Below are 27,979 nucleotides of genomic sequence, written 5' to 3' on the forward strand. Positions count from 1 at the left end.
CTCTGCCCTGAGAAGGTGGGAGGGGAAGAGTCCAATCCAGAGAAGATGTGGGGGAGGAGGGGACACTGTGTTGCAATCTTAGCCTAAACCGTATCTCTGGGGAAGAATCTCTTGCAGCCTGTTTGTATCTCTGAGTAACCACAGACCCCTACTCTCCAAAGTGGGTTGTTACCCCTGGAGCAATATGGAGATTAGCTGGGAAGCTGAAGGAGTGTCCCAAAGGAGCCTCAGTTCTGCAGAATCTATACAGCCCCCTTTCCCTTACACTGACCAGGTGCTTAGGGCTTGGGACATCAGAGCTAAGGACTGAAATTCCTCGAGGTAAGAAGACTCCCCTCCCAGGAAATGGACTCCTCCAATTTTTTTCACATGATTATTCGGGCACTTTCACTTTTCCATATATAGGAGTCACTCAGGAGCAAGCTCTGAGTAGCCGGAGGGAGTGACACATCTGCGTTCTGTCCACTCCCTCCCTCCTCACCCGTCCTCGTCTGGCTCTCACGTGCGCACAGGCAGTTAGGCGGAGGTGATCCCAGGGCTCTGCCAAAGACAAGCCTGCCAGGCTTGGAGAGCAAACTCAGGCGCAGTCGCAGCATTCCCACCGTTACCTGGAAGAAGCTGGAGTGGAGAAGTGTGGCAAGATGAACGGACCGGTGGATGGCCTGTGTGACCATTCTCTAAGTGAAGAAGGAGCCTTCATGTTCACGTCGGAATCTGTGGGAGAGGGACACCCGGGTAAGTAGGTGGTCCCGGGCTGTCTGGCAAATCTGTCCCTCCCAACCCATACTGAGGGAGTCTCTTTTAAAAACATTTTTAAACTGACACTTAATAATTGTACATATTTATGGGGTACAGTGTGATGTTTTGATACATGTACACAACGTATAATGGTCAAATCAGGGTACTTGGCACATCCACCACTTCAACAGTTATCATTTCTTTGTGGTGAGAACATTCAAAATCTCTCTTCTAGCTCTTTTGAAATATATAATGTATTATAATTAACTACAGTCACCCTACTGTGCAATGGAACACTAGAACTTATTCTTCCCATCTGTGACTTTGTATACGAGGGAGTCACTTTTCCTAGAGGTTTTAAGAACAATGTGTGTTAGTTACCATAAGGGATCTCTGTAGAAACAGAAAAACTGGACGAGTTTTGTAAAACAGTCACTCCTCATGAAGCCAAGGGTCCACACTGCTGCTACCACCTGCACGCCAGCACAGCGGGGCCACAGCAGAGCAAGCAGGGGACTAGCGAAGTGTAGGGTACATATAAAATATACCATTGGGTCTTAACTTTATATATAGATGTTTTTTGAGTAAGGCTTTATTATCAATGATCAACTTGGATCAACAGAGAATATTCCTCAAACAAGACCAGAAGTCAGTCATTGAGTTTGGCACGTAAAGCACGTGCAGTTTAGAAGTGAAGGCCCCACACCCTAGCTGGTGCTGAGATTGCTCTCATTGCGCTGCGGTTCTCAGGTACATTATCTAAGAGAAATACAGATGACCTCCTGAAGAGAGAGAAAATTCAGGTGTTGAAGTAGGTAGACTGTGGTAGGGAGAAGTGCGGGAGGCTTTCTTGGTGACGGCGAGGACTGTGACCAGACATTCAGAGCCTCGAGTTGCAGGACAGTTGTTCTCAAACTTCAGGGTGCATCTGCATCACCCAGAGGGCTTATTGAAATACAGAATTCTGGACCCCCGCCCCAGAGCTTCTGATTCAGTAGGTCTTGGGGGAGGCTCGAGAATTTGCGTTTTTAACAAGTTCCCAGGAGATGTTGATGCTACTGGTGTGGGGACTACACTTTGAAAACCACTGTTCTTGAAGAACCCTGGGGCTAGACATAGAGATTTATATATTTAAGTGCTTCTTCAAACTTTGTATATTTGAAGTATTTAGTAACTGATCAAGTCTACCTTTTTCCATCGTCCTTGCTCTTGTTCTTTCTTAAAGATATTTAACTTTCCCACCTTGTCACTCGTCTTTGGACACCTCAGTGCGGTACTCCACATGCTTTAGCCAGTGGTCCTCAACTAGGGGCATTTTTGCCACTTTCCCCAAGAGCATTTTGTAATATCCGGAGATGTTTTTAGTTGTCACAACTACGGAGGATGAGGGGAGGGTGCCACTAGAATCTGGTGGGTGGAGGCCAGGCACACTGCTAAATAGTCTACAATGCGCAGGACAGCCCCACAACAAGGAATTATCAGGCCCAAAATGTCAGTGGTATAGCTATTGAAAACCTTGAATTAAATTGAGTTTTACATGTGACTTAGTTCAATTCAATGTAAGTAGCTTCTTTCATCGTGTATAGCTTTATAGATAAAGTTTCAAGGTTTACTGTGTTGTAATCTACCATTGCTGGTCAGCTCCATGGTTAATGAAGCTCATGTATAGATTAGGAGAAAGATTTACTCCACCTGGAGGAAGTGGGTTCTTTGGTATACAGTGACCAATCTTCCCAAGAATGGCCCGTTGCATACAACATCAGTGTGCTCAGCAGTCAGAGAATGAAAACTTTAGCCAAGAAATTGATGTCTACTTAGTGGCAGTCCATCGATTGGTCTGATCCCCCTTTTACTCGCCACTATAAATTAACTGTCCGGGTAAAGTCAGTTTCCTCTAAGGCTTGGTGACTTTCTGCTTGTCTTTCCACTGCTGAGTTCCTGTCTACCAGAAAGATAAAGTTAATGGTACTTTTTAAACTTCCAAGAAAACCACCTATTGACTATCGTAAGCCTACTGGAGTGATATTGATAGAAACTTTGAAGCCTTAAAAAAGAAACAGTCCAGAAAGGACCCCCAGGCATTGTCTCATTTTTTGGTGCTATCTTGATGCCCTTGCTGGACCCTGGCTTTACCCCTAGTCACTATTGCATTTCCCTGTGCAGAGTGGAACCCTGTGGTGTGTCTTTAAACAAGCGGAGAAATCCATGAGCAGCATGTGAATACGCTTCTGGGAATCCTGATGGATAGGCCAGGGTGGCCAGCATGTATTTATTTTAGGATATTTAAGCAGCAGAGGCCTTCACTGGTAGGGGTTTACAGAGGCTGTGGGCTCAGACAAACCTAGACATACCACCAGGATCTGCCCCTGGCAGGCGGATAGATAGAAAAACTCAAACGTGTTTACTGGAAGTTTCTGAAGGAAAGAGTAGAGTGTTCACCTTTAATGGCAGATTAATGAATACCTTTAATTACAGAACTTAATATCTGCTTTTGAGAGCCAAACTGCTTGATTCGGAATCTGGCTTATTAACTTTAAACCATATTGCTCTATTAAGGGAAGACTCTGGGTATTTTGAACACTCAATGAGATGGATTATGTTTAGAGGTCACTTTTATTTCTTAATTGGTGAGCACTGACAGTTTGCATAACCCCACAGCAAGAGTAGCTTTTTCTATGGTTCCATTTAGTGTGGTCTATGTGCTAGACCACGTAGAGTCTTTAAGGCAAATAATAGAACAAAATCAGAACCCAGCTCATGCTGAAGCCCCCTGTCAGTCCCACCTTGACTGAGGAGGTCAAACTCAGCTGTTAGGACCTCAAGTGTGACCTTCAGGAGGCTGAGTGACCTTGTGGGAGGATCCAGGGTGCTGCTTATGGAAATGTTCTACAAAACAGCAGTGATGTGCAGGGGTCCACCTGTAGAATTCTCATGGGTGGAGTCATGTGTTTGAGTGTGGTGTTTCATACACGGTACCTTGCATCTTGTGGAACCCACAGTGCAATGCTACTGTTTGGTCCCATCTGATGTTGTATATTGGTGTCTACTCTTCCTGATGTTATTAACTATTTTACCTTCTATTTCTAGGACTTTTCTAAATGTTTCCATTAAAGGGAATATGATGAGGAATGAGAGACTTTTTAGTTCGAACAAGGTATATGTGCATTTGGTGTTTGCGAATTGCTTTAGACTCTTAGAAGAACTGATTTTGAAATTTATTTCCTTTTTTAGGGAACTCTATGACCTTCTATAATACATATCATACAAAATTAGGCAGGAATGGGAAGAAAAAAATTTATTATACCTAGTATTTGTCTGATTCTCACCTGTGTTCTTGTCCAGATAAGATCTGCGACCAGATCAGTGACGCGGTGCTGGATGCCCATCTCAAGCAAGACCCCAATGCCAAGGTCGCCTGCGGTAAGAAACACCCACCTCCTTCCTGCCAGAGACCTATGTGGGCTAGAATGAGAAGTTAACAGTGGGCACGAGACCACAGAGCCATATTCCTCAGTTCCAAAGTCTCTGTCCTCTGGTCTGCAGTAGGTTTCTTGATTATGCAATCTCTCCTATGTAGTAACAGGGAAGAAAAGCATTTCTAACCATGAAACAAATTGGTAATTGTTTTTGGCAAGACTATGGCATTAGATGTCTTAGTTAACAGAAGAGGGTTGGATTGGCACACGGCTTCCCTAATGTTTGATCTCACTGGGAGCCAGGAAGCCTTTCAGAGTTCTCAGGTGACTCTTCCAGACGAGGTGGAAGGGCTTGAAGCAAGGGTAGCTGCCTGAGTGGTTATGTGCTGTGCTCTTGAAGTAGAAGCCTTTGATGGTTCCGCACACATCTCGCCCCTTGCCTTGTTTTCTTCCCGAGTTTGTGGTATGATTTGGGTTTTAAATAACTTATGCTTCCCATTTAATAGCAACTGGAGGGCAGCACCTTCACCAATTGTTTTTAAATAAATTAATAGCTTTCCTAAAGGACATTACTGTTGAACTAAAGCACTGAAGCCCTCTTTCATGTCTGCATCATTCATTGTTTCCTGGAGACCTTCACGCAGGCTAAAGATCTTCCTGTTTATTTGCAGGATAAGTTCTTTGACAGCAAAACCTTGCCTAGGTTGAACCCCTTGGCACAGTGGCAGAGAGCCAAGGAGTCAGGGACTCCAGAGCCTGGACATCCCTGGGGCAGTCATGTCCAGCCTATTTACTTTACAGATGGGGTCATGGTGCCTGTTGCATCTGAGACTGACCAAGGCCACAAGGTGTGGGTACCCCAGTGCAGAGACCACTGTCAGTGCCACGTCCTGTCCACTGCACAGACTCATCCTTCCCTCTCTGGTGTCATCCTAGCCCTTGTATCCAATGCTACAGGGACCCACTGCCCTCTGAAGGTAGACTTCACCCTGACACCTTAGCTTTGTAAATATCTGAAGAGAAGTTTGGCCTGCCGTGTGTGTGTGTGTGTGTGTGTGTGTGGTGAAGGTGCTCACATGCACTGAGTACATAATTTATGACAGCTACATACCACCATAGTCTCATTTCAACTCACACAGTAGTCTTACTATCTTCATTGAATAGTTGAGGAAACCAAGGCTTACAGAGGTTAAATAAGCTGTCCAGGATCACACAAGTGGTAAGTATTCTGCATAGAACTCAAGTGTGACTGATTCTTTCCAAGGCAGCATTTGAAGGTGCTCAGTGCTTGGTGCTGGGATTTAATCTTTTTATTGCCATTCGTATTCTCTTTCTGGAGTCCATCCCTTGTAAGGCCCCTTTGTGTCTTTTCCTCGGCACTGTGAGAGGTCTAGGTACTGGAGCTTCCCTTGGTGGTGCTGGGCCTCTTACCCTGCCCCTTCCCTTCCAGAGACGGTGTGTAAGACAGGCATGGTGCTGCTGTGTGGCGAGATCACCTCGCGGGCCATGGTGGACTACCAGCGGGTGGTGAGAGACACTATCAAGAGCATCGGCTACGACGACTCTGCCAAGGGTGAGGGCGGGTTGGCCTCCAGGTCCCAAATATACGTTGGTCTCTGCCGAGAAAGCCCCCCCAATGCTGAGTCAAACCTCAGACTTTCAGCCTTCCTGGACCCGTCTGTCAGGTTCCAGGGGTCAAAGGCTCTGGCAAAAGTATGACAAGCAGACAGCAGTGCCCAGTGGACTCAGCACATGCCCATCTGTTGTTGGCTGGGCTTGTTTAAGGTCCTGCCTTTTTGGTGCTGGCAGAGGCTTTGGAAGAGAAAGAAGCACCGAACAAAGGGCATTGCCTTCTGTTGGGGACCTGTTCCCCTCCGGGCACAGGTGGTAGTCTCTTGGTATGTGTTGTCCTCATCGTTTCAGAAACTCTGACATAATTCCTCTGCTCATAAGGACAATGAGACTTAGAGAAGTAGACAATTGGTGTCAGGTAACACAATCAGTAAGTGGCTGCCAGGTTTGGGACGATTGTGCTTTCCCCTACATCATGTCGCTTTCCACTACAGACACAGAAAAAGACGACTCAATCCAGAACTCGTGCTGACAGCAGGTGAAGGAGTCAGGCTGGCCCAGGTTAGCACCAGTGCTAGGCAGCGTGGGGCTAAAACCCAGGGAAGAGGCACAGGTCCTAGCAGGGAATTGAGGAGGGGCACCTCTATAACCAGGTAGGGGCAAGCAGAGCTAGGCAAAATGAAGGCCTCAAAGCAGAGCCCAGTATCCAAGACTGGGCAGGCCAGAGAGCAGCATGGCCCAGAGGGGCATCAGAGGACACAGGGTGTGAGGCCAGGTGCTCACAGGGTGTGAGGGCTTGTGTGCAGTGACATCCCTTGGCAGCTTCAGTGGCCCTTTAGCCACACTGGCTTCCTGGGTGGGATGCTGACCCCAATTCTTAAAGGTTCTATGTTGGCCTCTGACATTAGATATTTAGGCAATTCCAGTTTTTAAAAAACAATTCTTTGCATCCCTGTTGGCTCTCTTCTAATTCCCCAAAATTATCATGAAAGATGTAGTGGCCTGACACAGTTGCAAAAACGTCCACATCCAGACCAACCTTCCTGGACTTAAACCTGTGACCAAGACTCACAAATGGAAGCACAGATGTTTGAAGGTTCTCGTTTCTGCCTGTGTCATATTTTGGTGGTTTAGGGTGACACGTGGCATCCTTGTGGGTCAGGGTAGGCAGAGATGCCTGGGGCCCACCTTTATAAATGAGAGCCCCTCATGGCATGAGAGCACAGACACACAGAAGCTCATTCCTACACTGTCTGACTCGGCCCAAAGCACTCATGAGCAATTAGTGTCACCTGAGTGCATGGAAGTAATATTTTAGGGGGGAGAGAAGGAATGTGTATCAAGAATCACTGGGAAGGCCGGGTGCGGTGGCTCACGCCTGTAATCCCAGCACTCTGGGAGGTCTACGCAGGCGGATCCCTTGAGATCAGGAGTTCAAAACCATCCTGCACAAGAGTAAGACCCTGTCTCTACTAAAATAGAAAGAAATTAATTGGCCAACTAAAATATATATATAGAAAAAATTAGCCGGGCATGATGGCACATGCCTGTAGTCCCAGCTACTTGGGAGGCTGAGGCAGGAGGATCACTTGAGCCCAGGAGTTTGAGGTTGCTGGGAGCTAGGCTGATGCCACGGCACTCACTCTAGCCTGGGCAACAGAGTGAGACTCTGTCTCAAAAAAAAAAAAAAAAAAAAAAAGAATCACTGGGAAGAGAAGCAGTGAGAGAGCCAGTCAATTCTCCCAGTTGGGATGGGAGGGTGTTCACAGAGGAAACGCATCATCCCAGAGTAGCAACTTCCCAGCATGTTTCCATGCAGAGCTTTCCCTGTTCTACCAGGAAAAGCCAGTTTGTTTATGTACATTTAGACCTTATTCAAGAGGAAACCTTGTTCTGCATTAGGTAGCAGGGAACTTTTCCAGGAGGTAATGTTCCCTACAAAGGGAGAAGTGAGTGAGAACCCAGCCCTGGCTGAGATGGTCTCAGTGGACTGAGGTCCCCAGTGCTAGAGCTTGTCAGGGTCCCTGGGTGATGGCCTTAGCAGGGCCTCAGGCCAGCGGCTCCTCACTGTTCCTGGCTACAGAGTTGCAGGGCTCATTGCCTTTCCCATGCCCTGCACCTCTTCCCTTGGTCTCCTAAGTTCTGTTTTTCCAAATAACTTGGAGCCCATGCTTGATTTTAAGCACTGGGAAGATTTATTATTTAGACAGAAAGTGATTAGGTAAAATGTGGAGTCTTTAATGCAGAACAAGATAACTCTTTGGCAGTTCTATAAAGACTTTTCATTGATTTGCAAATTCAAAAACATTCACTGGGGAATAGAAAGGTGTAAAGGGCAAGGATGACCTGATGCTCCTAGGGCAGAGGGACGGCCTGGCCTCAAATGATGCAATGTGTGGTGTCCTGGGGATGAGTCCCTGGCTTGGTGTCCAGTGAACTGCAGGAGGGTCCAGGGACACTCACTGACAGCTAGTGTAGGGTTGGGGAGCTGGAGAAGAACATTCTAGGCAGAGAGCCCTAGCAGAGGTGGAAGAGTATATTGTACTTAAGGCTACACCCAAGTTCACGTTCGCTGAAAGAGTTCAGGAGGCGAGGACCACATCAAACTGAGGAGCTTCAGTTTTAGTCTTTGGAAGTAGGTCCCCACCTGAAGCTTGTACATAAACAGTAGGTTAGATCTGCTGTGTTTTTTCTGTGTGTGCAGTGTGCGCAGGGGAGTGGACTGGGAAAAGGATGGCTGTGGGGCTTCAGGGAGGAGGGTAGCAGCTTGTTACTACACTTAACCTTGCGGTGGGGCATCTGTGTATTTAGCTCCTCAATCGTCCCTGCAGCTGAGCTCTGAGGGCTGGGAGGGAGGAGAACATGCCCTCTGTGCAAGGCAGCATCCTTGGCGGGTGGCCGGGCCGGGCTTGGCTGGGCTGCTGTTAGCCCTGAACCAGTGCCCAGCATGCTGGGGGAGGGGGCAGCCCTCCACCTCTGTGCCTCAGCTTGGCAGATAGGGTGGGAGGGGGAGCTTGGCCCCAGATATGTGGCTCTTCCATTTGCCCCAGACCCTGCACACATCTTGGGTCAGAGGACCCTGGCTCTGGGAGTCTCTCTGGATGGTTCACAAGCATGGTATTTCTTCAGTATATCGAAAACTTGGGTTGGGCACACAGCTGGGCTTCTGAGTGACAGTGTTGGATGGGACCTTTGATTTTCACTCAGTGTAGTTTTCAAACTGGGTTCTAGGAGACGCCTCTGGGAGAGCCTAGAGGGCAGGGCTGTGAGTCAGCCACCTGCTCTCCAGCCGGAGCAGCCCTGATGTCACCTCATTTCTAACGCTGCAGTTCTATGTTGGATATATTTTTTAAACCAAGGTCTAATTGAGTGTAGTGCAGTAAAAATGTACCATGGAGAACTTTCATTGACCAAGAGTCCCACATGATAGTGTGAGAAGGACTCAGGGCCTCCCCATTCTGGGCCCCAGCTGTGGGCCTGGACAGACCCCAGCGAGTTAGAGACCACCCACCCTGGCCCCAAATGCCACGTTAGGAGCTGAGCAGTCCCCCAGGAAGCTCACAGCCCCGTCCGTCTGACATGTATCCCCACTGAGGCTCACGTTCCCTTCCACATAGGCTTTGACTTCAAGACCTGCAATGTGCTGGTGGCTTTGGAGCAACAGTCCCTGGATATTGCCCAGGGCGTGCATCTGGACAGAAGCGAAGAGGATGTTGGTGCAGGAGATCAGGTAACTCAGCATTGAGTGTAGGAACCATGTGGGGACTTCCCTCCAGCGTGGTCCGGCTCAGACCTCACTCTAACCCGTGTTGAGGAGCTAGCTGGGGACGTTCATGAGTGATGGGTTAATCATACCGTGGGGAGGACCCCTCATCCTAGCATGAGAGCCTGGAGTGCTTCGGACACCCCTGCTTCGCCACCGGGAAGCACAGATGGAGGTTGTGGTTGCACAGTGGAAGGCTGTGGTTGCTAATGTGGGGTTTGGGCTCGTCGCCCCTCCTGGAGTGTCGAGGGTCAGGGGCTATGTCCTCCTCCCCCTAATAAGTGCCCAGTGGAGAGCAAACTCCATGTATGAGGCACCAGGGGAGTTTTAGACTTGCAGAAAGCTATTGTCCTGTTGGTCCTGGGCCGGCGCTGCTCAGCCTCCCGTCTGCCCTGCCGCAGGGTTTGATGTTCGGCTACGCCACGGATGAGACAGACGAGTGCATGCCCCTCACCATCGTCCTTGCTCACAAGCTCAACGCACGCATGGCAGATCTGAGGCGCTCTGGTGTCCTGCCCTGGCTGAGGCCCGACTCGAAGACTCAGGTGAGCTGCTGAATTGCCTTCCAGAGAGCTCCATACAGAACCTTTAAGCAACCCCAAGCCCTCTTGATTCTGTCGTTTTTAAGATCAAAATGTTCAATCTCAAAGAATTGTCAATTTTGAAAAGAACTATTTATCTAAAAAATCTTCAGCTCTAGATGTCTACCCCACATTTTATTACAAAAAAAAATCCAGAAATACAGAAGAGTTGAAAGAACACTTCTAGATTTTTTCCCCCTTGTTAGCATGCATTGCCTCTGATGATTCCCTGAATCCTGCCACAAACGTCTTAACCGGCTTCAGACTTTTTGGTCACCACCTTCCCACGTAACCAGGGCTCCGCACCTCGAACAGGCTGTCTGTGCTGTCAGCATCTCGTAGTGGCCCTTTCTCTTATCTTTGTTTCTCATAAAAAGGCTTTACCTTTGCTTTTCCTGCTCCAGCCCCAGGGGCCCTGACCTCTCTGCTCCCTGCAGTGTTGAAATCCGCCCACTCCTGGGTTGGTATTTGAAGGTCGGGGTGATGCAAGTGCTACAGGTGAAGGCCTCCTGCTGGCCCTCCCACGCCCCCCAACCTTGCTGGCCCCATGGGCCCTGTCCTCCTGGCTTCCTGCCCAGCTCCTCTTCCACACTATAGCATGACTCCACGTTGCCGCACTTCCTCCTGCACACGCCCCCCTCTAGCTGTACTTGTGGACCCCATTGTCACCTTCAAACACTCAGCTCCCAAATCTACCTGCAGGTCTCTCCAACTCACTAGCTCCGTTTCTCATTCACCCTGCAAACACACGTGCCCTGAGAGCCTGCCGTGTGCAGCACCCTGTCGCCCCTGCCCAGCTGAAGGAGGGGCTGGAGCGCCACCTTTCCTCTGTCCTGCTCAGTGCATCTCTCCCCACCCTAGCTGTGCCCCTGTCAGTCCTATCCAGCGCCCCTCTTGCTCCAGCCCAGCTAGGCCAGGATCGGTGCCCTGCCCTCCCAGAGTTTCTCCCTGCTTGGAAATGCCCGCTAACTCTATTCGGGCTCCACTTTTTAATGTCCTACTATCTGTTCACTATTGTCAGCAACTTTCTGCTTCCTGCGAGGGGAGAGGGGAAATCCACTTGGCATTCTGGCACTCAAAGCCTTTTGTGGTCTTCCAACATTACTTTCCTCTGCCTCTCCCCTCCCCGTCCTTGCTTAATCTACATCATTTCACTCCTGTGCCCCTTGTTTCTTACTGCTTTGCATCTGGGCTCCTACCCTTCACCTTCCTTGGGCTTCTTCTCTGGTCCTCACCTGTCCAAGAGTGGCCAGCAAAGTTCTCACCTCCTCTTGTCCTGCACTTGGAATTTGGTGCATGTGGCTTTATAGCTCAGCGTGGTGTATGTGACTCCACCTGTTCCTCCAGCTATATGGAGAGGGAGAACCTTCTCCCCCAGTGTAAGGCCAGGCTCAGGGCGGAGGTCGCACCCTCGCTACACCTGCGGCAGGGGACTGTGCTTATGGCCCAAAGGGAACCCTTCCTTGGGACTTCCTGTGATATCCATGTGAGCCTCAGGGCAGGAGGCGGAGCCATCAGCATTGCTCGGTGCTCCCTGAGGTTGCGGGGAAGGAGAGCTGACATGTGTAGAGTATGATGGTACCATGCTCCCAGCCATCCTGAACTGGGACAGTGCCAGGATACAAAATGGGGGAGATTCACAGAAAAGGGAATCCCAGAACAGGGATGCGAGGCAGTCAGTGGAGCTGAGTGGGAGTGAGGAATGGGGGAGTCCCTGTCGGGCCAGCTGGTACCAGACAGGCCTCCCTCACTTCCCTTAGATACGGAACAGCGGGCTTCCAAGTTCAGGAGGCAGCGAGGAAGGGAAGGGGTGGATGGGTTCTTTTAGGGTTTCCTTCCTGTGAGGAATTCTCTTAAAAATGGTAGTATGGACACCAGAGCCTGCCTCACTCCCCTGCCGTGGACAGGCCATGAGCCAGCTCCTGTTGGAGAGAGTGCAGGTTTGTAGATGGAGCCCGTGTGGCCCTCTGCCCTCCGAGCAGCCTGGCACGCTCCACTCTCTCTGCGGGCACCGGGCCAGTACGAGGTCTAGGTCCTCTTCTCTCACCCTGTTTGTGAAGGATTTTCATCATCTGAGCAGTGTTGACTGTGAACAGGCTGAGTCTTTCCACCTGAACAAATCCCCGCTGCTGATACTAAGAATCGGTGGCCGTGCGGGTGGCTATTTTTGTACCGGGTCAGAGTTGTGTTTTCCGTGCTATGTTTTTCCCCACATCTGCTGACACAATGAGATAAGAGCAATGCTCAGAGCCCTTTGCTCCGCCCGGTGCTGCGGTTCCCCAAGGCCACTGTGTGGGGTTTGCAGGAGTGGGAGGTGGGGCCATCCCAGGGAGCAGTGGGACAGGCCCGAGCAGCCCCTTGGGATGTGAGCCTTCTCCTGCGGCCCCCTGCAGCAGACCTGGGGCCCTCCCCTCCTGGGAACCCCCTACCCCCCACCTCAGCTCCTGCTCTCGGGGCCTGTGGGTGCACAGTCAGCATTTAAAGGCTGCTCTTAGTCCCATGTGTCACTAGGCTCCAGCATCACACAGCCAGGGCTCTTTCCCTTGCTTCTTTTGGACCCTACCTTATTGGACAAGGCAGGACGCAGGGAAGGAGATTGACACAGATCCAGTGTTTGGTGGATGTCTGAGGGGCCTTGTGCAGGCAGAGACGTGCTGCAGGCGCTGTCCCAGGCAGGCGCTGTTTGCTGCCCCGAGGTTCTGTCCAGGGCCTGGAGTATGGAGCAGTCCTGTGCCCTCTGGCCAGTGTCCCTACCAGGACCATCTGGCAGAGCTGTACCTCTGCAGGTACCACAGGTCCCCAAAACCCTCTGGGCCCTGCTCTCAGGGGTCCTACTGCCTTAGGCAGTATCGGGCCTGTGGCCAGCACACTCCTCAGGGTCTAGAGCGGCCACCTTCTGCTGGGCAGAGCCTGGCCTGTCAGACCACACAGCTCCCGGTCAGGCCCCAGCTCTTCTGGCTGTGTGACCTTGACCAAGGCACTTGCGTTCTGGAACTGGGCAGTTTCTCAGATGTAAGAATATGTCTGATCAACTTGCCAGAGGCCAGAGACCCGTTGAGGACAGGAGGCCCCATGGGGAGCCTGGGAGCCCTGCCTGCCTCCTGGGTGTCTGCGCCTGGCAAAGGGGTGCCCTCAACTCAGCCTCGGCCTCTCACGTTGCCCCCGCCCCCTGATGGACAGGTGACGGTGCAGTACATGCAGGACAATGGCGCAGTCATCCCCGTGCGCATCCACACCATCGTCATCTCCGTGCAGCACAACGAAGACATAACACTGGAGGACATGCGCACGGCCCTGAAGGAGCAGGTGATCCGGCCCGTGGTGCCCGCCAAGTACCTGGATGAAGACACCATTTACCACCTGCAGCCCAGTGGGCGGTTTGTCATTGGTGGTCCCCAGGTGCGCCCTTGTCTCTGAATGAGGCCTTGATGGGTCCTTGTTACTGGGGTGGCCCATGTCTCTGAGCACAAAGACCACACAAGACAGCTTTGTGTGGCTCAGCCTGGTCTGGCCGTGGACTCAAGGTGAAATCTGTAAATCCTGGCCTGTACACGTTTAGTGCACTCTCTGTGCAGGCCTGTGGTACCCGTCAGTCTGTGGTTCTCGGCACTGCCCAGCTCTGCCTCTCCAGCCTCCCGCCTTGCAGCTGCTCTGCTCGGCCCTGCTCGGGTGCTCGCTCTCCACTGCCGTGTGTGTCGTGGGTGACCGTTCCCAGGTGGCAGGTCTCTGCCAGAGGCTGCCTGTGCTCTGTGGGCACCAGTGGGGCAGGGTGTTGTAGATAGGGACACTTGCTGCCCCTCCCTCCTGTGGCCCAGGTGCGAGGAGGTAGAGGTTGGCAGAGCACCTCTGAGAGGCTGCTGCCTGCTGCACAGGGACCTCAGCTATGGACGCTACATCACAAAGTTGATCCCTGTCCCAGGTTCTACAAGTCCATGTAGTGTAGAAACACGGGGTGTAAAAGAAAGCCCACTGTTTTTTCTTGTAGAACTTCTCAAAACCTAGACATACTGGGATGAACTGTGGAGCTCTAAGAGGGGGGACAGAGCACGCAGACTGTCCCACCTGTTGCACATAGAGCCTCTGCCCTTTTAGAGACCCCGCTGTTGGTTGATGTTACACAGAGTGCACTCAGGGAATGGGTGCCAGCCAGGGCCACAGCCAGGGCTGTGTTCACCACAGGGAATTCCTGCCTGTGGGTGCGTCTCTCCGTTGTGATGGGCTAGACAACAAAGGCACTGAGGGTACCTGTGGCCCCAGAGAACCCCTGGCCCATCTTCTGTGCTTTTTAATGAGGCTTTGACAGGTTACCAGATTTCTCTATCTGGGTCAGCATCTGAACTGGGGTTGGAGCTCAGGGTTTCTGGTGAAGGGGTCTTTGAAAATTGCCTGCAGGCAGCCTCGGGGCATCCTTCCGAGCGTCACCCCCTCCAGCCATGGAGGGCTCTGCTTCTCATCTCCTCTCTCTGTTTCTTTCCCTCTGCAGGGGGATGCAGGCGTCACCGGCCGTAAGATTATCGTGGACACCTATGGAGGCTGGGGGGCTCATGGTGGCGGGGCCTTCTCTGGGAAGGACTACACCAAGGTGGACCGCTCTGCAGCATACGCTGCCCGCTGGGTGGCCAAGTCCCTGGTGAAAGCAGGGCTCTGCCGGAGAGTGCTTGTCCAGGTGGGCTCCCCACCTCTGGTCCCGCCTTCCTGTCCCAGCAGAGGGCCCCTGCCCAGCCCTGCCCTGGGGAAGAAGATGTTGGCCTAGTGGGGAAGCCTCGTGCTTTGCCAAGGTTGTGGCTCTATGGTAGCGTGATGGGCTCTGTAGCCAGTACTCTGGAAACCTAAGAGGGGGAAAATAAAATCTTCAGGGAGAGGGGCGCCTGCAGAAACCGCCCTCCATGAAGACAGTGGGGGTTTCTAGGCAGACAAATTGAGGCAGGGAGCATGTTGAGCAAGAGTTGAGTGGTCCCTGCTGCCCCTTCCCGAGGACAGCAAGACCCCCGTGAGGGACAGACCCTGCATGGAGACTTCAGTCCCTGACTCTGGTCCTTTCTGGAAGGTGTCCTATGCCATTGGTGTGGCGGAGCCACTCTCCATTTCCATCTTCACCTACGGAACCTCTGAGAAGACAGAGCGGGAGCTGCTGGACGTGGTGCACAAGAACTTCGACCTCCGGCCGGGCGTCATCGTCAGGTAAAAGCGCCCCGAGCTGCTGTTGTGTAGGGCCTGCTCCCTGCCCAGGTGCTCAGCTCCACTGGAAGGGGAGCAGAAAGAAGGCTGTTTCAGACTGTCAGCAGCAGGGGGTCTCCAAGCTCTGGGCCCAGCACAGGGCACACCCAGTGGAGGATGTCTGCTTTGGGGGTTGAAGGCGACTGCACAAGATCCCCGCTGGCCCAGTGGACACTAACTCTAGTGGGCTCATCTTTGAGCAGCTGGCTATGGAGGCAGGATGCATGTGGCTCTTAGGAAAACAATGATATGGCCACATGGCTGAGAATTGGGTTGGCAGGCCTGTTCCCACATGCTCGTTTCTCATGCCATCCCTGTTTCTGGAGCTTGTGGACATTGGCCTAGGCCAGGTCAGTGGAGTGGGGACAAGAAAGGCACCTTAATAAGGCTGGAGTTCCAATCCTGGCCCCTGAATCTTCAAGCCTCTGTTTCCTAAGCTAGAAAACAAGACTCAGCATGGACGGGAGGTGTGCGCGTGAAATCCACACAGGGAGGAGTGCCCTAAGAGTCTGTTAACCATGCCTGCACTCTGCCCCTGTGCCATGTTAAAATGACCTTTCCTTCTGGACACACAGGGATTTGGATTTGAAGAAGCCCATCTACCAGAAGACAGCATGCTATGGCCATTTCGGAAGAAGCGAGTTCCCATGGGAGATTCCCAGGAAGCTTGTATTTTAGAGTTGCTGGGAGCTGGCCTCATCCTGGTGGCATCCGGTGGCCATGCTCCTCTTCCCCAGGATCCCAAAGCTCATACGTCCTGGACCTCTGGGTGCTGACTGCCCTCCCCATCCACCTGCCCTGCGGGCAAAGCCAGGTCCCTCTCATTTAGTCCTGTCCTGCCATCACCATGCCTGGCCAGAGGCAGGTGGCTTCCCGGTGATGAGGGTCAGACCTCTGTGTGAGGGCCTTCACGGTGTCTCCCTGCCTCTCCCTCAGACCAGGGCAATGTTTATTTTGTGGGAAAAGCACCCCTGTCCAGAGTAAATTCCCTCTCCTCCCTGCACAGCCTGGACCCCGACCAGCCCCTCCTCGCCCCGAGTGGGCCAAGGTGAGGTCAGCGCATCTCATAGAGGTGCACCTCTTGAGAGGTTCCCTCTGGGCCTGGGCCACTGGGTCTCCCTAGCAGCTGCTGCCAACACCCCTGAGCCAGGGGCTTCACAATGCCGCTCCCAGGCCAGGCATCTGACGGGTGAGGATGGGCTGATGTCCCCTAAGCATCCACAATGTGTGAGGGACCCAGCTAACCCCTGATTTCATTTCTTCTTCACTGCAACATGATAAGGTAGCACCTTTTATTACCCCCTTTATAAATGGGGGAAACCAAGGCACAGAGAGTCCAGATAACTTTCACAAGGTCCCACAGCCACAGGTGTCAGGGCCTCAGCATGAATCTAGGAGCTTTAACTCAGGAGCCTGTGTACACCCCATCTCATGCCAGAAACAGGCTTGAGCGATGACTAAGCGTGTTGCAACAAGGCCACGGACTCTGCTCTGAAGGTCTGGAGTTACTGGGAATTACTGGATTAACTCACTGGCGCTTCTTGAGCCCTGAGCAGTGGTCTGCAAAGTCAAGATGGAACTACAGAACTATTTCATTTGTCTCATTTGTCCCAGAAGACAGTTCAGGGTGAACTGGGCACCCTGGCCCATCAGGCTGGGCTGGAGTTTGGAATTAAGAGGCAGCCTTATCATCCTAGCCACGTGACCACTCAGAGACACTCGGGGCTGGGGAATTTGGACCTCTGGGTTAAGTGGTCTAAGTCCAGTCCAGTCCTGCCTGGGCTTCTTGGAGCAGAAGTAGCAACTTGTCCTAGTACAGGTGACTGGCCCCTTAGACAGGGGACATCAAGTCCTTCTCCTTCTTTGGCCCCTTGTATGTTCTGCAGGTTTAATGCTGTTGGAGTAATTTGGGAGGGCGGGCTAAGATGCCCTTCTAGAGAGGCCAGCCCTAAGGCTCAAATACTGATGTTAAGTGGGCCAGGCTCACCTCTTAGTGGTGGACAAGGTTCCTGAGATATCATGAGGAGATTCTGCCTTTGCCAGGTGGTTTTCTGGGGACAGGTCTGCTCCTGAGGGGCCTGAGTGGTCCTTGGTCTGCCAGAGTGTTGGAAGCTGCACATTCTTTGCCTTGCTGTCCCTGACCGGCACCACCCTCCCCACCTGTCCTCAGCCTGGGCCTCAGACAGCAGCGTCTCCACCTTCTCTTGAGCTCCCAGGGCCACAGGCTCAGGGAGGGGCCTCCGCCGGCCCCAGGAGAACACGGGGGCCTTGGCTTCTTTCCAGGGCACACGGTGCTGGTTCTGACCGGGAGACATGGCCAAGAAAATCTCACTGAGAGAGCCAGCCTGCACCTGGGCCTGGCCATTCCCTCAGGGGACAGGAAACTCTTCAGGCAGAAAGGGAAGCCCAAACCGCCCTCACACCCTGGAGCTTGTGTATGAGACTGAAACTCGGGTCTCTCTGCAGGCTCCTGGTCACCTGGGTCAGCCTTAAGTTCCTCCAATAGACAGTGTGGGGGGGGGCATGTTTGCAGGTCGCTGTGTTCTCTAACTTGGACAACGTCCCAAGCAAAAATTCAGGATTTTATACTTCCCGTACCCCCTAGAGGAATAAGACCTTTTTTGTCAACATTGTTTGTATGAAACTCAAGCTTTAATTTGTTCATAGTTCTTTCTAGAACAGTGAATAAAAACTCAAGGAGCAACTATCCTACACGTAGTTTTTGTCATCAGAACCCTGGAGACACCCCCTCTGCGTGGCATTACCTGACTCCCCCGCGCCCAGCAGGGTTGGGGTCCTCCCCTCAGCGTCACTCGCCCGGGGCACACCCCTTGCGAGCTCACCCTCCAGCTACATGTCAGTCACATCATTGCCATATCACTCCTTACCATGTCCCACGGATATACATGTTCTCAGGAAGCCCGCTTTACATGTGGGGCCAGTTGAGGCCCCAGGAAAGTTAGGAGTGTGACCGAGGGCACCCGGCTGGCCATGGCTGCTCGAGCTTCAGGGCGTGTTCTCTTGGTCACGGGCACTGCGGCCCTCAGCCCTTGCCGGAGCCAGCTCCTGCCCCTCTGCACAGTGTCTGGCCAGGCTGCACAGGGGGGCGCTGGGCAGCTGTTGTCGCATGGCGGGACAAGGGGTGGGACTGGGGGGGGCGCGAGTGCAGAGGTGAGGCGAACCTTGAGGTGGGTGCACATTTCCCCTTCACACACCTGTGGTTGTGAGGGGAGTATACAGATGGTGCTTTTTAATTAGAAGATTGTCCGTCCCTGCAGTAGCCCCCGAGGAGGCTTGGTCAGAGCAGAGGGAGGTGGACTTGTGCAGTTCCAACACGCGGGCAGTGTGGCCTGGACTCAGCTCCTCAGCTCTGGGGAACGTCCCCCGGGCGGGCTGAGGGGAGCTGTCCCTCTCAGGCTGAGGGGGCTGGTCTGGGGTGCCCAGGAGGGCAGAGGTGAGCAAAGACCTGGGGATGTGCAGAGTGGGGGACAGGAGGAGGAAGCCAAAGGCCAGAGGGTCTCATGGTCTCGTTTGAGACAGATTCTGTGCCTTGTGAAGCCACAACATGGGACATGTGAACAAAAAGACACTCCTGAAACACATTGGAACACTTGCCTGTGGAGGAAGGAACCTACAGGTATAAAAGGCAAAACATAATGAGTGAAAGCAAGGAGAACCAACTGCGCCACGGAGCCCTCAAGCATCACAACGTCAGGGAAACGTGGAAGGAGGCAAGGAGATTGTGAGGGAGCGGCCAGCGGGGTGGGCAGAAACTCAGGAGGGGTGTCCTTGGAAGCCAGGTGAAGACGCTGTTTCTAGAACCAGGGAGGGGTCAACTGTGTGAAATGGCACTGATGAGTTAGATGACGTGAGGCCCAGGAGTGTCCCATGAATCCAACCATGTGGAGGTTGTTGATGGTGTGGGAAATGGCACAGTCATTTTAAAAAGTAGGTATGAACATTTTCCCCACCCCAATCGCGATCCTTTTGTGCATCTCATGCATTCCAGGTGCAATCAAAACCAAGTGCCTGCCGGTCCCTGCCGTGCGCGCCTGTGCAGGGCACCTCCCTCCCCTCATTCATTGCAGGCTCTGCTGCCCCACCCCACCACACTTCAGACTGCCTGGTTTCTTTGGCTTCTCCAAATAGGCCAAGCTCATTCCTGCCTCAGGACCTTTGAACATGATTTATCGCACCCTGTAGGTTTCAGGTGAAATTCCTGTGTTTCTGAAAAGCCCCTTGCTTGATAACTTCTCTTTTCGAATCCACTCCATCTTTCATTTCTTACCCAGTGTTTAACGAAATGTGCCAATGGATAACATGCCTTGGAGCCCACCCCCCTCACTCAGCTCCGTCCATACCCACCGTTCCCCTCAGTGTTTTTAGTTTCAGCTTCCAAGTCAACCTCCAGAAAGATGCCCTCGAACATCCTCCATAGGTTATAGAACCCACACCATCTTTATCTGGTACTGAGTTATAGAAGGTTGTTTAATTCTTTTATTTTTAGTAAACATTTTTATTATTAATAAGGATGTTATGGCAACAATTCAACAGCTCATACACTAAAGAAAATATATTAACCCAAGTAAGAAAACTCTCTTTTTCCAGCTTCACTGAGGTATACTTGACAAATAAAAGTCAAGTATTATTGACTGTTATATATTCAAGGTGTATATTCAAGGTGTATGACGTGATGATTTAATATATGTGTACATTGTGTCAGGGTTATCATCATAATCAAATTTATCAACACACCCATCATCACACAAAATTACCCTTTGAAGGCTGCCCTCCTTTATGGATGTCAGTGCCTGCCTGTTTAGCCTGTTGTCCCCGTAGGACCTGGCACTCCCGAGGTCCAGCCTTGTCTGCTTTGTGTGCCATCTCATGCCTGGCTCCAGTGCGGGGCCCAGCACAGAGCAGGTGCCTGAGGCAGCACAGCAGAGAATGAGTTGTAGGTGTGTCCATCCCTCCTGCCTCCCGAGCTCCTCCTAGCAAAGAGGTTCTGCAAGATACGAGGATCCTGCTTATCCTCCTGTAGGTCTTGCCTGGCTTGGCTGCCCAGAGATGTAAATTCCAATCATTTAACAGTTTTTTTTTTTAAGAGTGCAGCACAGTGACTATGAAAACTTACATACAATGATCACTCAGCATTTTTTAATTATTTCAGAATATTACGGGAGTACAAACGTTTTGGCTACATGATTTATTTTTGTGCAGTTTGAGTCACAGTTATATGTGTGCCCATCATCAAGATAGTGTACATTGTACCCATAGGTGCGAATTTATCAATCCCCTCCTCCCCCCTCCCACCTACTTGGTTTCCATTGAGTTTTACTTCCATATGTGCACATGGGTGTTAATCAATTTATTCCAATTCAATAGTACATGTGGTATTTGTTTTTCCATTCTCAATACTTTGTTTAAAAGAATGGTCTCTAGTTCCATCCAGGTAGTTACAAAAGGTATTAGTTCACCATTTTTTATGGCTGAGTGGTACTCCATGCATACATATACCACATTTTATTAATCTACTCATGTATTGATGGTCACTTGGGTTGATAACACATCTTTGCGATTATGAATTGTGCTTCAGTAAATACTCTAGTGTGGGTGTCTTTTTGATACAATGATTTTTTCACCTTTGGGTAAATACCCAGTGGGGGGATTGCTGGATCAAATGGTAGGTCTACTTATAGTTCTTTGAGATATCTCCACACTATTTTCCATAGAGGTTGTACTAGTTTGCACTCCCACCAACAGTGTTTGAGTGTTCCCTTCTCTCCACATCTGTTCTTTTGGGACTTTTTGATAAAAGCCATTTTCACTGAAGTGAGGTGATATCTCATTGTGGTTTTGATTTGCATTTTTCTGATGATTAGAGACTTTGAGCATTTTTTCATGATTATTGGCCAGTAGACTATGTTCTTTTGAAAAGCTTCTGTTAATGTCTTTTGCCCACTTTTTTATGGAGTTGTTTGATTTTTTTTCTCTTACTGATTTGAGTTCTGTGTACATTCTGGTTATTAGTCCTTTATTGGCTGTATAATAGCATGCAAATATTTTCTCTCATTCTATAGGTTGTCTGTTCACTCTATTGACTATTTCCTTGGCCATACAGAAGCCTTTTAATTTAATCAAGTCCCATTAGTTAATTTTTGTTGTTGCTTTGGTGTCTTCTTCATAAATTCTTTGCCTTGGGCCAATATCTAGAAGAGTTTTTCCAACATTTTCTTCTAGAATTCTTATAGTTTCATTCCTTAGGTTTAAGTCTGTTATCCATGGTGAATTTACTTTTGTGAGTGGTGAGAGGCGTGGATCCTGTTTCAGTCTTCTACATGTGGCTATCCAATTTCCCAGCACCATTTATTGAATAGGGATTCTTTTCTGGGGTCCCTTTTATAAGGGTGCCAATCCCATTCATGAGGGTAATTATTTTCCAAAGTCCCCACCTCCTAATACAATCACATTGGAGGTTAGGATTTCAATGTATGAAATTTGGGAGGACACAAACCTTCAATCCATAACACTTGCCAAATTTGATTTCTTAACAATGAAATTCTTGAGCATTATGGAAAAGCCAAAAATCAACATAGAGGAGTGGAAAATATTTGCAATCCAAATTAGATGAACCACAGACTAACAAGAGAGCAACACAGATCCCAGTAGGAAATGGACAAAATATATGAACAGGAATAAATAAATGTAATGAAAAAGAAAGTCATAAGAAACAAATGTTGCTCAATGGCACTTATGTTTCAAGAAAAAAATGTTCAAAAACTTTTTAAAAATGCAGTGTCGTGTTTTGGCAAACAGCTAAAAAAGAAAGAAAGAAAGAAAAAGGAAGGAAGGAAGGAAGGAAGGAAGGAAGGAAGGAAGGAAGGAAGGAAGGAAGGAAGGAAGGAAGGAAGGAAGGAAGGAAGGAAGGAAGGAAGAAAGAAAGAAAGAAAGAAAGAAAGAAAGAAAGAAAGAAAGAAAGAAAGAAAGAAAGAAAGAAAGAAAGAAAGAAAGAAAGAAAGAGAAAAAAAATCTTAAAATCCAGGGCTGGCAAAGATTTAAGGAAATAGACATCCCCAAAAACAGTTAGTGGCATATAACTTGGTTCAAACTTTCTGTAGGGAAATTTGATTCTTTCTTCTTGAAATGAAGATGTCATGTTTGCCTGGTTTGACCCTTGGATCAGAGGTGGCACCAAGATAGAGAGGAAGCACTTTGCTCCTGGGCCTGTGGGTCAGGTGGCTGAATCCAGCCCTGAGGATCTCAGGAGGGCAAGGTTGGTGTGTGCTGTATGGATGGGGTAGGCAGGTGGATGGGGAGAGGAGGAGGGTCAGGAGCAGAGGGGGCTGTACAGCTCTTGGGAAAGGCCACATCTGTTCTTGGCCTCCAAATGGGCAAGAAGGGCAGGGCTATCCTCCTGTCCCATGGTTGAGGGGGCTACCTCCAGGGTGTTTCCAGGAGCTCCCAAAGAAACGCCCTGGGACATTGGGGCTGCCTGGGAGGAGCCTCCTCCTTTACAAGCCAAGGTTGCAAATGCTGAGACAATTGCAGCAGCCTAAGAGAATAGAAATTCCCTTCCCCAGAGGCTATTCACATCCCCAAGTGACCAGGAGGAAACTGAGGCTCAGGCAGGTGAAGGCACTTCTGAGGACCACCCACTCAGTAAAGAGCAGACCCAGTCCTAGGGCAGGATGGGAACCAAAGGTGTAAGCCGGCTGGAGCTCCCTCCACTCCACTGGGATAGTGGACACGTCCCCCCCCAACCACCACCACACACACAGGGCCGGGCCCCTACTGCTCTGAGGGGACAGTGCCCAGGGGTGTGAGGTCCTGGGATCCAGCCTCTCCTCTAGTTCTGAACTGTGTGCCTTCTCCAGCAGGAGGGGCAGCCCTTGGCTCCCGGCTTCCTAGAGGCCCCTCTGGGAAGAGCGGGGGTCACCACTTCCCCAGCTCCTTCATCAGCCCCTGGCCCTGCCCCCCACCTCGAGGCCTCTGTGCCCCTCTTTAGGCCACCCCATCATGGTACCTCTGTCTCTCCTCTTAACAGAAGGTGGGGGGGGGTGGAGGCCTCTTGACATGTGTAGGTGATCTAAGTCTGTTCTATCCTCATCCTTGGGCTAAGGGAAGTCCGGTGGCAGCCTTAGGGAGCCGACCCCACCCAGCTGACCTCAATCCCCAACAGAGCCACTCAGCCCCTCCCAGCAGGTAAGGCCAGGCCTCTCCTCCCCCCTGCACCGAGCTCAGAGAGGCCACTCTGAACATTCTTTACTCTCCTCTGTCTTTGGTTTTCTACTCGTTCTCATCTCCAGTCGCATATTTCTACCTCACTCAGAAGGAAAGAAGGAAGGAAGGGAGGGAGGAGGGAAGGAGGGAGGGAGGAGGGAAGGAGGGAAGGAAAGAAAGGGACCACAGAAGAAATGGGTTCGCTAGAGGGCAGGGTGAGGATGTGACTTTATTGTTGCTGTCCCCCTGCCCCTCTCTAGTGGTGGTGGGACCTGGGTACCAGGCACAGGTGCAGTTCTGGGCAGAACCCGGGTCAGTGACCTCAGAGTTTGGCCCAGCTGGCCAGGGTGGCTGCAGGGGGCACTGCAATGGCCTGGGAAACTAGGCAGGAGTTTCAGCCGGCCAGAAGCTGTCAAATTGTTGAACCCAGGAGACACAGTGGAGTTTCTTGGTAGAAGAAACTTCTGATGTGAGAGCAAGTCTTGCTCTCCGTGGATCTCCCTGGGAGGTGGTAACAGTGTCATGGTACGGGGCATGGAGATGGTTTTCTTGTTTTGACAGACTTGTTGAACCCAGGAAAGAAAGACCTGTGGATGAGACAAAAGCCCAGGAGTACCTGGAGCCCTGGGCAGGTCCCACCTGTGATCTGCAGCTACAGAAAGTGATTCAAGGCTCTTGAAAGAAACCTGGAGAGAACCATTTCTTCTTCTCAGAGCCAGATTCTGCCCCTTGAACTAAAGGCTCATGATGGTTGGTTGGGAGCAATGAGAAGCTTCGTCATGTCTAGACAGGAGCTGCAGACCTGAGCCAAAGAAGATGGAAACAGAGATTACCCTGAGCGTCTAGATGTGGGTCCTCACGCAGCTAATGATCCAGATGGAGCATGTGCCCTCTGACCTCTGGGCATGGGATGCAGCCTCCCCTGAAACCAAAGGGCTTCACCCCTCCCTTCATACCCCTCCCTGGCCCCTAGGTTTTCCTCTGCCCTCCTCCTCCGCCGTTCTCAAAGCCCAATTTTCTAGTGAAATATGGAAGTTCATGGCAAGGAACCACCCTGCCTCCCACCCCCTTCTCCCGGAAGCCTGGGTGAACTCCTGGGCTGGCTTCTGTGAAGGGGTCACTGTCTTCCTCGTCCTTCCTCGGGGGCTAGACACCCCCACCCAGAAAATGGAAATGAGCTACCTCCCGACTTCAGTGAGCCTCCACCTGACCTGCTAGTCCAAATCCCTAATCACCATGCGGCCCTGTATAATTGATTACACCTGTTTTTTAAAAAAAAACAAACTTTTAAAAATATGTATTTTACTCAAATTACACCTCAATAGTAGTATAAACTTATGGATAAAATTTAGTAAATAGTGGTTATTTAATTATTCTTATTATAATTTCTAGAAAACATAAAAATAATTTCTAGAATTTCTATAATTATTGTAATATAATCATAAGTATTAATATATTATGTTATATATTATGTTATATTATATTATAGAATATATTATATTAATATAACAATTATAATTATATAATTATATATTATATAATTATATTAAAATTATAATTATATTACATATAATTATATAATATAATTATAATTTTAATATAATTATAGTTATTATAATTTCTATAATAATTTCTATAATTTCTAGAAAACATAAAAAGTTTGTTTTAATTTGATGACACAGTCCACTATTTCCTAAGCTGTGCTACTTACTATCTGGGAGCAAGCAGCTCAGCCACCAGAGACATCTGAAATATCAGAACACTTCCTCTCTGCCAGTGCTTCTGTGCAGCTTGGTGATAAGACAGCGGAGAAGGTTACTTGTCAGCCTCCAGAAATGTAGAAGAATGGCTTGGCCGTGGTGCAGTACCTCATGGAGGGGAGGTAGCTGGTGGTCTGAGCCCAGCAGGGCTGCTGCCCTCTGGCTGTCAGGGTCCTGGCCAGGGCTGGGCTGAGCTCGGCTGCCCAGGGTGGCAGAAGGTCTACAGAGGCTGGGATTCTTCAGTTCTGCTCCACCTTATCAAGGCATCTGTGCCACTGGGGCCCTCAGACTCTTCATCTGGGGCAAGGAGCCTGCCCCAGTGTCACTACCATCCATGCAATTCGTATTCTGAGTGCCTCGGGGCAGCCTGCGCCAAGCTCTGGGGCATCTGCAGACTAGGGACTCGGGGTTGGGGTGTGCGAGGTGCGGTGCCCAGCAGCCTGGCCAAGCCAGGATCAAGCATGTCTGGGGCTGGGTGTGGGCGCCCTGTGGACAGAGAGCAAGGCTGAGCCCCAGGGTGATCCGGTGAGCAGTCCTGGGACATGAGGCCTGACTAGGTTCACCTTGTAGAGTGAGAGGCCAGGCTGAGCCTGAGCGCAGCCCGATCCACAGCTGTGGCCACTGCGGGCAGAGGATGCCCTGGGGTCTTCAGCGAAACCTGAACGGAGGAAGACGGACCCTGCCTTGCAGTGAGCCTGGGAAGGATACTGTAAACATACAGGGCATAGCTAGTGCCTAGCATCTAGCAGGTGCTCAGAGATGCATAGCGGTTCACACTGGGCTTCTCTGGGACACAGCGCTTGACTGGCCTCTGTGGATACGTGGGGATGGGACATTTAGCCAGAAGACCCCTGACAAAGGGAGGCACACAGGGGGAAGATGCTACTCCTATCAGCATCAGGAGCAGTAGCGGAGAGTTCGCATGGCTGCAACCTGGGAGGCTCAGAGAATTAAAATCGTGCCTCCTGTGCTATCATGGCACGGGACACGAAGTAGCCTCCCTGAATGCAGAATGAATATGAACGTGTCTGCACAGCCCTTCAGCTGGCTGCAGTTTTTCATGCAGCCAGCAGAGGGCAGAGCTGACCCACACATTCCCTGTGGACAGAGCCCTCCTGGGGCTCTATGATGCCCTGTTCAGCGCTGACCTCTCCACCTGGACTACAGTGGATGTGTAGGAGGGTGCGGGCCCCATGACAGCTGCAGCAGGGCCCTCTTGGGAGCCCTGGGTGTTCCCCTGGGGAACAAGGGCTCAGAGGCCTCCATCCCTGGCCATGGGTACAGGAGCCCATTCAGAGCCCCCAGGAGATCAAGGCCCCGTTCCCCAGCATCCCATGTCTCTGAATCAGGACAGTCCAGCTGAGACAGATGTTCCTATGCCAATCTGACCAGGATTCCTGGGGCCTTGGTGTGCCCTGCCCCCTCTTGTCCCAGGGAGTGCTCCATCCTTTTCTTAGGGGGAATGGATAATGCACACAAATGCTATCCCATGCAGTGTACACGACCAATGTCGGTCAGCTAGCTGTCTTTATGCCCATTATACAGGTCTAAGAACTGAGGCTCATTGCAGGGTCATCGTTATTGATGAGGAGCAGAGCCCAGTTGTACATGGGCTGAAATTTAGGGTGTATGTCAGTGTGTGTGAACATTCTGTCTTTCCCCTGTCCTGCTTTGGTGTGCCATGGCTGTTGTCCTTGCTGTGGGAGGGAAAAGGATGGCTGGCCACCCCTCTGGTGGTAGAGAGAAGGGGTGGCTGGCATCAGGCTCTGCCAGCCTGAGAACAGTCTTTTTTTGGTCAGAAATACTCCTCATTTGGGGAAGGGTTGCAGGCTTAGAAACCAACCTGGAGCCATCAAGGCCCTTCTGCTCAAGGACACCAGCCCATGTCCCTGCCATGCATAGCCTCTCACCTCCCGGGGCTCTATAACGTCCTGTTCAGGAATGACCTGTCCACCTGGACCACAGTGGACATGTAGAAGGGTGTGGGCCCCATGACAGCTGCAGCAGGGCCACCAGTGCACTCTCCATTACTCCTGGGCAGGACATGGAAGGGTATGGAACAGCTCTCTGCAGGACTCTGGTTTCCTCCACATCAGTGGCATGTGCTCACGTCCCGGTGAGTCTCTGGGTTAGCCCGGTGCTCTGTTCCCTGGCTCATATGCACCTGGAACCAGTGTCTTCAGATGGCCTGTGTGCTCCTAGAGGACCCTACAGGGAAGGGCCACCTGGCCCTGTGCTCTGTGTTGTCCTGTCTTCTGTACCCCTGTTGCTGTTAGGATCAGGAAGTTGGCCAGATAAGATTTCAGGCAGATTCCTTTTTATCCTGTGGATGTCTGCAGGGCTCGGGGCAGACGGAGCCATGGCAGTGGGCACAGCCCCAGGGATGGTACTGTCGGGTTGCCTGGACAAGGCTTTGTGGTGGAAGCAGATGCGGCTAGTGGTGAGTGTCCCTGCAGTGGTCACTTGCCATAGTTGCTCTCTGGCAGACCTCAAAGGTCCTCCCTAAAGGTCCCTCCAGGCCTGGCTCCTGGCTTGTGGCTTTGGGCAGTGTGAAGCCCATACCTTGTGTGTCCCTTCAGGTCTCAAGCAGGGTTGCGTGGCCTTGTGGCTTGGAGTTAGAGTCCCAGCTCAAGCAGAGAAGAGACCTGAGTCAACTTTGCAGAGGGCTGAGTGCCTTTAGTTCAGGCCACATGTGAGGTGTCCAGTTTTGTA

The 27,979-nt window shown here is 51.0% G+C and overlaps 1 protein-coding gene across 2 annotated transcripts; it reads left to right on the top strand.

The window, feature by feature from the left end:
* The first annotated feature begins 402 nt into the window (after positions 1-402).
* On the top strand, positions 403-17,999 carry MAT1A (methionine adenosyltransferase 1A). 2 transcript variants are annotated; one of them, XM_012762499.3, is made up of 9 exons: positions 403-735; positions 4,081-4,158; positions 5,605-5,727; positions 9,344-9,456; positions 9,891-10,034; positions 13,251-13,469; positions 14,554-14,736; positions 15,118-15,251; positions 15,863-17,999. In XM_012762499.3, the coding sequence occupies exons 1-9, from the start codon at positions 642-644 to the stop codon at positions 15,963-15,965; spliced, it is 1,191 nt and encodes a 396-aa protein (XP_012617953.1). In that variant the 5' UTR covers positions 403-641; the 3' UTR covers positions 15,966-17,999. The 2 variants fall into 2 exon arrangements, with proteins under 2 accessions (XP_012617953.1, XP_075866213.1); XM_076010098.1 differs by lacking the exon at positions 403-735 and adding an exon at positions 771-3,892.
* The last annotated feature ends 9,980 nt before the right edge of the window (positions 18,000-27,979 follow it).

The sequence above is a fragment of the Microcebus murinus genome, chromosome 14 (assembly GCF_040939455.1).
Source record: "Microcebus murinus isolate Inina chromosome 14, M.murinus_Inina_mat1.0, whole genome shotgun sequence".
In the NCBI taxonomy this organism is placed as follows: Eukaryota; Metazoa; Chordata; class Mammalia; order Primates; family Cheirogaleidae; genus Microcebus; species Microcebus murinus.